The sequence below is a fragment of the Neovison vison genome, chromosome 6 (genome assembly GCF_020171115.1).
Source record: "Neovison vison isolate M4711 chromosome 6, ASM_NN_V1, whole genome shotgun sequence".
Lineage (NCBI taxonomy): Eukaryota > Metazoa > Chordata > Mammalia > Carnivora > Mustelidae > Neogale > Neogale vison.
The window spans coordinates 107024419-107037023 of record NC_058096.1 but is presented as its reverse complement, the minus strand read 5'-3'; the positions used below and the strand labels follow the sequence as shown (position 1 = coordinate 107037023).

The 12605-nt window shown below is 46.2% G+C and overlaps 1 protein-coding gene and 1 long non-coding RNA gene across 2 annotated transcripts in view; one reads left to right on the top strand and one right to left on the bottom strand.

The window, feature by feature from the left end:
* LOC122908749 overlaps positions 1 to 12605 on the top strand; it is a 43480-nt gene that overhangs the window by 29648 nt on the left and 1227 nt on the right. The window lies entirely within an intron of this gene.
* Positions 986 to 7533, bottom strand: LOC122908746 (5-hydroxytryptamine receptor 3C-like). The gene is made up of 9 exons (XM_044251879.1): positions 7426 to 7533; positions 5964 to 6130; positions 5506 to 5550; positions 4934 to 5043; positions 4490 to 4659; positions 2673 to 2833; positions 1749 to 1953; positions 1348 to 1563; positions 986 to 1218 (listed from the first exon to the last, which is right to left on the bottom strand). Exons 1-9 carry the CDS (start codon positions 7490 to 7492, stop codon positions 992 to 994), a joined length of 1368 nt encoding a protein of 455 aa, XP_044107814.1. The 5' UTR covers positions 7493 to 7533; the 3' UTR covers positions 986 to 991.

The following is a 12605-nucleotide window of genomic DNA, read 5'->3' as shown; positions in this document are numbered from 1 at the left end:
TCTATAGTCTTACTTTAAATGGCTACAAGTCATCTAATTGTATGGCTATGTGATGATTTGTTTAACTTGAGCCCTTTAATTGAGGTCCTTAACCAGCCTTCCTAGGCCTCCTCTAAGCACGTATATCAGATTTTATTTATTTATTTGAGCAAGAAAGTGAGCGAGAGCAAGTGGGGGGCGGGGCAGAGACAGAGGGAGAAAGAGAATCTCAAGCAGACTCTGCTGAGTGTGGAGCCCCAAGCAGGGCTTAATCTCATGACCCTGAGATCATGATCTGAGTGGAAGTCAAGAGTCAGACACTTAACCAACTGAGCCACACAGGTACCCCCAAGCATATATTCAGAAGGCCCTCCCTGTTTGATTTTTGTGAACTCTGGAGGTGGGGAGAGATACAATATATCATTTATTTCAAAGAACAATGTCAGGAATGAGAGAGGTAAAGGCAAGTGAAATGAAAGTGGTTGATGAAAGAAGCATTTTGCAATTATAAATATTTTACAGTGATTTCTTACAAATGAGACTTGACCTTTTCATTTTTTTAAATCTGTAAATGTGTCTGAAAGACTTCAAATCACATTAGATTACAGTTGTTTAGAGTGAGTTATCAGAGTGTCTGCAAGAGGACTCTCGCTCCAGTGTTTGTAGACCTACCCTAAATGTACTGAGGAGCCAGTACCTCCTGAAGAAACCTCCTGTTTCTTGGAACAATCAATCAAGGAGAGACTCTGCTGACCCCAACCTCCTTTGTTAACAGTCAGAAGTTAGGTGTGGCTAAGGAATACTGAAAGTGTTTAAGAATGAGAACCATGGCATATGAGAAATCAGTAACTTGTTTGGGGCAGTTCTGAACCTGCTCCTTAGGGTTGGAGTTTGGGGAGTATAAATGGGGATAAGTAGCTAAGATCAGAAAAGGGGCCCAGGTCTGGCTGGCTCTAACACCAAGAGAAACTGCAGCTGTGGTCTGCAGGGAGAAGTGGATGTGGATATCTGCTTAGGTGTTCCAGAGGACGATGACCGTGACCACGGAGGTGGCCATGAAGAGCAGGTAGAGGCGGAAGAGCAGGGTGTCCATCATGTGGCTGAACTGCACCCACAGGTCGACCAAGGGCTGCCTCTGAGCCTCTTGTTCCTCCTGGACCCTTGACTCAGGGCTCCCAATTAACTCTGCCTCTCTGGGACCTGCCACCTTCCCCACCAACTCCACGGGCTCCTTCACGCCTACAGAGAAACAGAGACTCAGCCATGGGCCATGAAGTGCACCTGGGGAGGGAGGGGGCCAGGGAAGGAGGCAAAGTGGGGAGTGGAGGTGTGGGAAGAGGAAGTGGGGGCAGTGCTGACTCCCCTTACCAGGCAGGTGGTTGGGGGTGGGGCCAAGGCCCTTATTTCCCTTCTGGGACACAGAGGGGTAGCATTTCCTTGGGCTGGCCCAGTAGAGAAGCAGAGAGTGGAGCCACTGAGGCATGGGTGGGGGCTGGGTAGTGGCCAGGTGCAGCAGGTAGGTGATGAAGATGGTCTCCAGGAGGCTGACCACCATCAGGGACAGACACAGGGCAAAGTACACACCTGAGGGAAAAACAGATTATAACTAAATGAGGGCAGATTCATCTCTACACTTTCCTTAAGACTTTCTCCAAATCCAGTCTGTCCTTGCAACCCCTTCCCTCCTTAAGTGGAGAGGGAGCCGGTTCCTGGTTCCCCTCCCTATGCCCTGCTGCGTTTGCTTTCCTGGAAAGTGGAAAGGACCATACTGATGAGGGGTGTGCCACTGGCTGGGAGTAAGTCATTCATCATGAGCAGGAAGACGTTGTAGCCCAGCAGAAGTGTCATCTTGAATGGGGCACGATTCTCGCTTTCTGCCGGAATATAGAAGCTGAGGGCGTCGATAACAACCAGAAAGCCACTGGGCACCAGGAGGTTTATGACATAGAGGCTGGGCCTGCGCCTGATGGCCACCTGGTGGGGAGGAGAGATTATGGAGAATGTGGCAAATGTACTGATGTCAGAGTATATATATATATATATATATTTAAGATTTTGTTTATTTGACAGAGAGAGAGAGAGAGCACAAACAAGCGGGGGAGCAGCAGAGGGAGAGGGGAGAAGTAGGATCTCCATTGAGTAGGGATCCCAATGTGGAGCTTGATCCCAGGACCCTGGGGTCATGACCCGAGCCGAAGGCAGAGGCTTAACCCACTGAGCCACCCAAGTGCCCAGAGGGCTCTTGTATATTTGACTGTAATCCTTGCTGATGTGCTGTTAGGCTGGCTGTGGGATGATGGCTTTAGGTAACACATGCATTTAATTGTGCCCTGCTTTGTTGTCTAATTTTCAGTGGTAAATATGTCCAACCTGCTGGGAACAAAACAACTGTAGACTTTCAGGGGCAAATAGGGCCCTTTGGACCATCACAGAGGTGGCTGCTCCATTCTTAACAGTAGAGCTTGTAAGTGCCCAGCTGCACCTCCTCTCTGCAGGGTGGAGGACAGGAGAAAGAGGTGAGGAAGGGGGAAACTCTGGTGATCTTTCCTCAGGGCAGTTAGGATAGAGGGTGGAGTGGAGAGCAGGTGCTTAACCCCCTGGAAATTCTTTTTATATCCCAAAGTGCCTTAGATCAAGAAGAAAATCATGGAGGAACTGGGATCAGAGGTCAAACAGGGGACCCTTGAACTTACATAGAACGTGATCTGGTCATATAGGTTGCTGCCGACCAACATCTTTGGGGTGGCCTTATTAATGCCCAGGAGCTCCCACTCTCCCTGGGTCTGGATGAGGTTACGAGATGTATCTGTTATCTCCCACACCTCCTTGTCCATGCCCAGTAGCATGCTGTCCACTGTAAGGGAAGCCGGGGGCAACTCAGTCCAGAAGTGTTCCCCAGTTTCCTGCCCCCAAATTAAATTCCTCCCCCACTGAGATTCTTGAGCAAAATTTCCTCTCTGTTTCTTTAAGATAAGTCATCCAGGTTTTCTCAAAAGTGGTTTATAGGACAGTAATTCATGTGTATGCAGGCTGCAGCTTGATTTTTTTTTTTTTAAGTTGGAAGCAAGACTGAGTTAAAGTTGTTATGGGAATATTGGATATGACTCAAATGTGATTCAAGAACTTTTGCAATCATTCCCATTTTCCTTCTCTATCCCCTAGTTGTATGATGTTGTTTTAGTGGAATCGAACTTGAACAGCTCAACCTTTTTATAATTACATGCATGCCCATTAGAATGATTAATATAGGGGCACCTGGGTGGCTCAGTGGGTTAAGCCTCTGCTTTCAGTCCAGGTCATGATCCGAAGGTCCTGGGATCAAGCCCTGAATCGAGCTCTCTGCTCACCAGGGGGCCTGCTTCCCCCTCCCCCCTGCCTGCTTCTCTGCCTACTTGTGATCTCTCTCTCTGTCAAGTAAATAAATAAAAATCTTTAAAAAAAAAGTGATTAATATATCTAAATCTACCACATGAAACCTGGTGGCATTCAGTGTTTACTGGTTTAAGCGTGTTAGCTATCAAAATTAAAAGTCTTCAGCTAAAAAACGTAGAGCAGGAGCTTTACAGCAGCTCAGGGTCAGATGGGCCTCATTTGGCACAAGGGCCATCCAAGATCTCAAGCAGTAATTCTTTTTTTTTTTTTTTAATAGAGTCTTGATTTTTTTAATTAATTTTTTAAAGATTTTATTTATTTGACAGACAGAGATCACAAGTAGGCAGAGAGGCAGGCAGAGAGTCAGGCAGAGAGAGAGGGGGAAGCAGGCTCCCCGCTGAGCAGAGAGCCCGATGCAGGGCTCGATCCCAGGACCCTGGTATCATGACCTGAGCCAAAGGCAGAGGCTTTAACCCACTGAGCCACACAGGCGCCGCCCCCTTTTTTAAAGTTTATTTACTTATTTATTTATTTTAGTAATCACTACACCCACCATGGGGGTCGAACTCACAACCTGGAGATCAAGAGTTGCATGCACTTCTGACTGAGCCAGCTAGGTGCCCCTGTAGTTCTCTCTCTCTTTCTTTTTAAGAAATTTTATTTATTTCTTAGAGAGAGAGAGAGGACATGAGGGAGGGTGAGGGGGAAGAGCAGAGGGAGAGGGAGGAAAGAGACTCCTTGCTGAGTGCAGAGCCTGATGTGGGTCTTGATTCCAGCACCCTGAGGTCATGACCTGAGCCAAAGTCAGACTCTCAACCAACTGAGCCAGGCATCCCTCTCTAGTTCTTTTTTTTTTTTTTTTAATAAACTTTTTTGAGGAGTTAAAGCAGTAATTCTTAACCCTGCCTGCACATTAGCACCACCTGAGAACATGTAAAAATATCAGCACCTGGGCCCCACCTGGAAGAATTACATTGATATCTCTGGGGTGAGTCATGGTTGTTCGTATTTTTAAAAAAGCTTGAGTGGGCAGCCAGGGTTGAGAAACACTGATCTAAAACCTTCCCTGACCATATACCTATATCACTTAAATATCTTCCCTGCATCTTGAATAATTAGCAAAACATGTCTTGCCCACCTGTGTAGAGGAAGGAACTGAAGGTGAGCGTGCAGTTCTGTTGGTCGAAAGGAAAGTAGAAAATGTCCAGGTTACAGATGCTGGTCACCCGCACTGGCCTGTCGTACTTCATTCGACCTTCACTGTTGACAAAGGCGGTGAGACCCGGTGGTGCTCGATCCACATCCATGCTGCTCAGGAGAGGGAGGGAGTGGGTGCTGTGGGGCCTTCATTGGCTTTTGTTTCCCTCCCTTCCCATGTCTTCCTTTACTGTGCTCCCCTTTTGGACTCTTTCTTTCCTGTCACTCTATCTTGTCCCTTGTACACCTCATGGTGTTCTGTGGCGGTCAGTTAATTGAGGCTGTGCCCTGTCTGAGTCTTCTGATGTTCCTGTGCCTTGCACTGACCCGAGGCTGCTCTTTGCAGAGAGGCTTCATGCTCGCTTTCCCCAGCCCCCATACGCACGATTCCAAGATGAAGATGTCTGGGATCCACAGGTTTTCAGCCGAGACAGTGAGTCTTTTGAGGCTGACGCACTCTTCCGGGTTCCAACTGATTAAAGGATTGTCCCACATCTATAGCCAGGGCAGTGGGAAACAGAGATGAGCAATGTGGAGCTTATTCAGTCAGCTCCTCCTGCCCTCCCCTTATTCTTCTTCCCACACTCATGTCCCTAACGACCATAGCCTGCCTCTCCCTTCTTTACCTAGCCATGTGTTATTGGTAAAGTACCCTGTAATGGCCTAGTTTTTTTTTCCAGGCAGAGCAGAAGTATATCCTAAAACCCTTTGGTCCCAGGAGCACACCAATATATTGGCCTTCAAACCATTTGGCCATTGTCTTAGATCATCATTTCTACCTTTGTAAGCTCCCCCAGGGAAGTGCATGTGCCCGAGGCCAGTCCAGTTCTAGATGGAGTGATTTGGTCCCCGAAAGATTATAGATTTAGTAGAGGTTGGGACTAGGAAACCCCTACATTGCTCCTCAAATTTATACTACAAATGGAAGTGAGAAGGGGATAATTGCATCTGCCTTACCAAATTCATCCACAGGAATGATGTCAGAAGCTGGAGCTGTGCATTCTGGTAAAGAAATTCCCATCCAGGATTATTAGTACAAAAATACTTTGCCCATGCCTACCTCATATTCCTACCAATGTTTACTAACTTATTGGGTCAGACGTATTTCTAGGTGCTCAACTGTCTTCCTTGCTTGTCTTCCCTTGTATCTAGGGACAATTCAGGTTTTAACTGACATAGACACTTCTTCCTGGAACATTTCAGAAAGGACAGACTCTAGAAGGAATCCTTCCTGAAAAAGTACTACTACAGCATTCTTCTTTATGTCTCCCCATCCCATAGGAAAGTCCTCTAATTTGTGCAGAATCCATTTAGAGGATCTGTTGTTCACCACTGAATCAGAACAATGTTGTGTTGACAAGACAGAGGATCCTCATTCCCTATTAGAAAAATGGAAGGTGGGGACCAGGTCTCACCACTTCCAGGATGGCAGACAGGGTGAAGGAGATGTTGACTTGAGTGGGGATGCTGTTGTTGACGACTGGACGGAAGGCCTTTCTGTCAAACACTGCTTGGAAGGCAGCAGGATCCACCCCATACTGGTCAAAGCCAGAGCAATTGATGGTGAAAGCTTCGCCTCTTCCTGTAGTGAGCAGAGACCCTGTAAGAGAGGGCCTCTATGGCCAGGGCTGAAGCCTCTCTGCAGAGAGAAAACAGGTGACACACTGGAAGGGTGATGAGCCCTCCTTCCTGGGCCAAGATTCACCAAGGCCAAAGCCCTTCCTGCCGGGCCAGAGAGGACAGGCTGACCTGGTAGGCAAATGGTGGAAGTAGATGTGGTGACCTTGGCCAGTGCTCTATTCTCATTCCTATTGTTTCACCATCATGCAAAACCTGCCCACATCTATATGCAAACTTGGCCTTGGTACAATGGCACCCGCTTCAACAAGTCCTCAAGTGCACCCATCACAGGCTTCTTGGGTCTACGTAGGAGCACCTCTCAGCGCTGCCTTAAAACCTGTCATCCAGGTCACTTAGAAATCTGCTATGGTGTATTTCTCTTCCTCATTCTCAGGGACTTCCATTTACTGAAGACAAGAACTGGCTTATCAAGAAAATAAGGGAAGTAAACAATTGTACTTTCTAGGTGGATATGGGTAACAGGTAGTAGGCACTCTGAATTGGTGTGTACCTCGGTGCCATGCATTTATTTTGCCCTTCTCAGATGTAGTGACTTAAGATGTCTTGGGGCTTATTTCCAGCATTGGGATAATTAGATGTTATCACTGAGGTTATACCAGATGCCAATCATATAGAGTGAGACCTGTGCATATGTTATGTTGTCTCTTGGCTACGATCAGGGGTCATCTTGGTAGTACCTGGGCAGAATCTTTCCCCATTTCCAGCACTGGGTGATCTTTTGCTCTGCTTGCTCCTCTACAACTCCGTCTTTTTCCATAATATTCAAGGCATATACCCAGACTAGGAACAAATATTCCCTCATGGAAGCAAAGCATCTACTCCTACCTCAGATTGATTCCTACCCTCCCTCAGTGTTCTACACTTACTCTTTCATGGCATGTTTAAAATCTGTGGCTAGTCTTCTCACAGATGCCATACCAAGGGAAGAGGATAGGGAGAATGACATGAGGGTGTGCTGGGAGGGACACTGGAAGTGAAGGAAAAGGTGGAATTGGCAAGGTGGTGAAGTGGGACAGTTTGGCAGATTCCTGTATGGACAGGAATAGAGAAGGCTATATGTCCTGATCAACAGAATGTCTTTCCATCCGTCACACACACCCACACATACATCGAGACAAAGATATTAGGGAAAAAACTTAATATGTGAATTCTGAATGTCCTCCAAGCGCTGCAGGGAAGTTCCTAGATGTCCTTGAGAACCACATTCTGGTCTTCCCTGTTCTTGCCCCATCTTACCTGGAAGCAGAAGGCTGACAATGAGGCAGAGGAGGACTCCCCCCTCCAAAGGCCACCCCCCTTCCATCCTCCTCTTCTGGCCTCTTCTCTGGAGATTCACCAGGAGCCCCCAAACTGTTGAGCTTAAAGGAGCTCAGACCACACCTTGGTTCCCGGTTTTGAATAGTGCTTATGACAGGTGACCCCTCCCTGGTGAGAGGCTGTGGCCAGGGAGATCACATCAGAGTGTCCTGCTTTGCTCCTGTGCTGGTATGCCTTCCAGGTGCCAGGCAGTGGGGAAGTTGGGCCAAGACTAAGGGAGAAGCACCTGTTTGGCAGCAGTTTGCTGAGATCAGTAATAAAATAACTTGCCTTAATGAGAGGGTGAGGCCTGGGGAAGTAAGAATTAATTAAAAGAATTCTTACTCTTTCATGCCATGAAAAGTAAGAATTCTTTTAAGATCAGGGAATCTGCAGATTTGGAAAGGTGACAATATTTAGTGATTTGGTTATGTGTTCATTAGGGATAATTGCAAATACCAAATTTTTTAAAAAGATTATTTATTTATTTATTTATTTGACAGACTGATCACAAGTAGGCAGAGAGGCAGGCAGAGAGAGAGGAGAAAGCAGGCTCCCAGCTGAACAGAGAGCAGAGCCCGATTCGGGGCTCGATCCCAGGACCCTGAGATCATGACCTGAGCCGAAGGCAGAGGCTTAACCCACTGAGCCACCCAGGCACCCCGCAAATACCAAATTTTAAAGCATAATTCCTGCCTTCATCATCTATTGTCTATATTTTTCTAACAGCCCCTAACAAGATTTCCTCCTTTCAATTCCTCTGCCTTTCCAATTCATTTTCCCTAAACCAAATTTTCTATACATTTTTTACCTTATGCATTTATTACACAATAATATAAGTCACAAAATTAAGGTAGCAGAACCATTTTTAATGTCTTTGTGTTATCAGTTGTGTGATGCATTATCATAAACTGGTAAACTCAGATAACGTCAATCTTAATGGCAATGGTATCAACATTATATCTTAGGTGCCATCTCTACAGAAAACACAATTGGACCAAATGAGTGAGTTGGAGCATTGTTCTGTTAAATATCTTAGTTACATTTCCAGAAAGACGCTTGGAATTTTTTTTCTTGCAGAAAGGGGGAAGGATCAGACTTAGGATACGAAAGAAACTTTGTTCAGAATGGAGAATTATGGGACACCTAGGTGGCTCAGTGGGTTAAGCCTCTGCCTTCGGCTCAGGTTATGATCTCAGGGTCCTGGGATCGAGTCCCACACTGGGCTCTCTGCTCAGCGGGGAGCCTGCTTCCCCTCTCTCTCTGCCTGCCTCTCTGCCTACTTGTGATGTGTCAAATAAATTAATAAAAATCTTAAAAAAAAAAAAAGAAAAAGAATGGAAGATTATGACAGCCCTGAACAGAAAGAGCTGAGGATGGCAGGAATGACTGAGGGGCCTGAAGTAGGAAAGCACAGGAGAGACATATTTTCTGTCTAAGGTTTGAAATACCTGCAGTGTCTCAGCCCCACCCGCTCTGTGAGGCATTTCTTCCCTGTTTTGGAAACTTGGCCAGAGGACTGGGCCATCATGCCACATAGGACCAAAGTACTACTGTGTCTATATCCATAGGGTACTGGTCTCCTGGATCAGGTTAGAGTGAAGGACTCCCAAGGACACTTGAGTTCCACAGATAGGCTGGCTACCCGACCTTAGGTCTAGGAAAGGAGGGTTAAATTCAAGCCCTGATGAAAGGCAGCTGAAGACTGTTGATGTATATCTGCCTTTATCAAGGCTGACTGAAAAACTGGACCCAAGTCTATAGGCTAGACTCAAAAGTAGATCTGGCTGCCAGGAAATGCATATGATGGAGGCAGGAGTAAGGCCTCTCCTCTCCTGCTCTGTAACCTCATGAGAAGCAGGAGGCACATCTTGTTCTCCTACCCATTTTGCCCCCCACCCCAGTGGGTGGCATATAGTAATTAGCAGTCAATAAATGGTAGTTAAGGGGTGCCTGGGTGGCTCTGTGGGTTAAGCCTCTGCCTTCGGCTCAGGTCATGATCTCAGGGTCCTGGGATCAAGCCCCGCATCGGGCTCTCTGCTCAGCAGGGAGCCTGCTTCTCCCTCTCTCTCTGCCTCTCTCTCCTCCTACTTGTGATCTCTGTCAAATAAATGAATAAAATCTTAAAAAAAAAAACACAGAAAAAAAATGGTAGTTAAATACATGGGGACTATGGTCACTATGGATGAGGAGAGACACACGGGCACTTTGGGCAGATGTAGGAAACGTGGTAGGGAACCTCATGGGAGTCCTGAGGCCACATCAGAGAAGTTGCTTGCTATTCCCATGGTGTGGCTAAGGTGTGGGCCTCCATCTTGGGTGCTGCTTGGTAGAGATGGGGGTTGGCAGATGTACAGCAGGTGAGATACAGAGGCCTAGAGCCAGGGCCCAGCCTTTTATTTCTGACTGCCTCCCGTCTAAATTTCCAATAAAGGCCTAACCAGAGCTGCCATTAATTGAGTTTGTGCTGTGTGCCCTGAGATGTGGTAGGCATGTTACTTACGGTGTTCTTATCGTCCCAAATGCTTGGAGCGGTCAGTGGTATTACTCCCATTTCACAGATGAAGAAAATGGAGGTAAAGAAGCCAAAAATATCGTGCTCAGTGTCTATCCAGGTAGAAGTAGTTAGAATGCAGATTCAAACCCAAGTCTGATTCCATTGTTCTTTCCTTGCTCTTTTTATTATGCCATAGCTGGGAAGTCTTTTGGACTGGATTATAGGCCCCTAGTTTCCCACCAGTGAAATTCCTAGACAATGCTTGGATTCAAAGGTAAACAGTGCGGGAGCTGTAGTTTTGCAAGTCACAGACACCAGTAACTTTCTCCTTAGCTCATTCCAAGTGGGTTCACAATGCATGATCCCACTTATCTGGGACCCTGGTGGATCAGGTTTGAAAAGATAGCTATAACCTGGCAAGGGCAGAATGAGACGATGGAAGGGGGAAACCAGAGCCATTTGCAGCTCTGATAGATGGCAGTCACCCACAGAGGCCATTGGCCAGGGGTAAAGATCCAGGAGCAGAAAAGCAGCTGGAACATCCAAACTACTGTGGGTCACTAGCTGGGGTCAAGCTGGCCATGGTGTCTGGAGCAGGAGAGAAGGAAACTCTTGGGACTCTGAAACAATCCTGGAAAAAGAGTCCCATGGACAAGTACTCATCTGAGCTGCCGTTTTGACAGGCCCAGGCTCTGACCCCAGGCTTTCTTGAAGTATGACAACCCCACACTTATCACTTCACTTTTCTTGCCTAAAAAATGAGGGGGTTGAACTAGAAAGTCAGTAATTCTTTATGTCTGTAGCCTCCCACCTAGATGTCGATTTTGCACACTAAGTCTCAGTCTGCATGATAAATGGATGCTCTCTTGTGCATCACATTTGGCTTTCTAGTTTCTGTAAGCTCATAAATGATTTTTTAATGCATATTTAAAAAATAATTTAATCTGCATCATTAGCTCCACTTCACAAATGAAATTTAAACTTGTGGGGTGAGTCCTCTTATACAAGTTTTTACCCAACAAATAATGTGGTCAGATTAGAACCCAAGGTTGCCAGATTCCAATGTCTCCCTATTATACTATTCACCCCCAACCCCTGCCCCCGACATTTATAAGAACCAGTGCTAATGAATGATCAAATAGGAGAGGTTATCGAAGGGAGGGGCAGAACCTGGAGGAGGGATGGACTCCTGAGTGGTCCAGTCAGTTAAGTGTCTGCCTTCAGCTTAGGTTACAGAGCAGGAGAGGAGAGGCCTTACTCCTTAGATCCCAGAGTCCTGGGATCGAGGCCCTCATCGGGCTCCCTGCTCAGCAGGGAACCTGCTTCTCCCTCTGCCTGCAACTCCCACTGCTTGTGCGCTCTCTCTCTCTTACTCTTTCTGACAAACGAATAAATAAAATCTTAAAAAAAAAGAAAAGAAATTGGAAAGGGGAAAGGAAAGGAGGGGCTTGAAATGAAGTCTGTGACTTCACATCCCAGAGTGGAAATGAAGGAGGAGGAGAACCAGGGAGGAGGATGAGATAATACATGTGAATGTCAGGTTAATATGGAGCTGAAAGAAAATGTGGGAAGCATGGAGAAATACTGCCTATAATGGTTTAGAGAAAGGAAGTGAACACAAGTGTGTGCCAGAGCCACAGGTGGTAATTCAGATGAATGGACAAGATGAAGGGCTATCCTGCAGAGGCCAGCCATCAAATGCAAGCTAGCCCAGGTGGAACCGTGGCCTGTCAGCAGATTTTTCTAAAGATTTTCCTAAATTTTTCCAGATTACCTTGCAAAGCCTTTCAGAGGCTTTCCCTGTAACAAGAGGAGAGTCATTAGCACCCAAGTGTGCTTCTCGGAGGATTCTGTTATAGATGCAACAGAAATGCAACAACCATATCTGTAAATTTTCTGGGAGAGTTATGGTTTCAAGGCTCCACGTGATTATCCCTTGCGTGTTAAGATCGTGTGCTCAGATTTTGCTTGTGGAGAAGATAAAATCACTGTAATTATATTATGCTTTCTCTTACTGAGAGGGGATCTAGTTTCTTAATTCATGTGTCAAAAAAGACAAATTGCATATCTCCTGTTCAAATAAAACAAAAAGCTATGTGTCAGAAAAAAATGTGAAGAAAATAAGCAGGAAAATATGTACCATGAAGATGGGTGGGAAAACGAAAATGCTACAAATTGATCTTAAATAATTTCAGAACACAAAGAGGGGTCAATGAGCTTCTTGGCAAAACCAAGAGTGAGTTTCCAAGTGAGATGACCCTCTTGGGATAGGGCGTAAGAGTAGAAGATCCCAGGACCCTGAGACCATGACCTGAGCTGAAGGCAGAGGCTTAAGCCACTGAGCCATCCAGGTGCCCCATACCCTGTGCAGGTCTCGTCCTAGTTTGGAGGGCAGGGAGGCGGAGGCTCAGAGTCCAGTATCTAACCCCGGCTCGGTCACTTTCTAGCTGGGGTACCTGGGAGACAGCTCAATGGCTATCACTTCACCTCTGTGTTTCATTTCCTTCATTTATTTCATCTCCTATATCCGAGTGTTTAAAATGGGGGCCATAATACAAAACCATAGCACTAAAACCTAAAGAGCTCTGAAAACCAAATGATTTTTCATGAATTATTCGGTGGC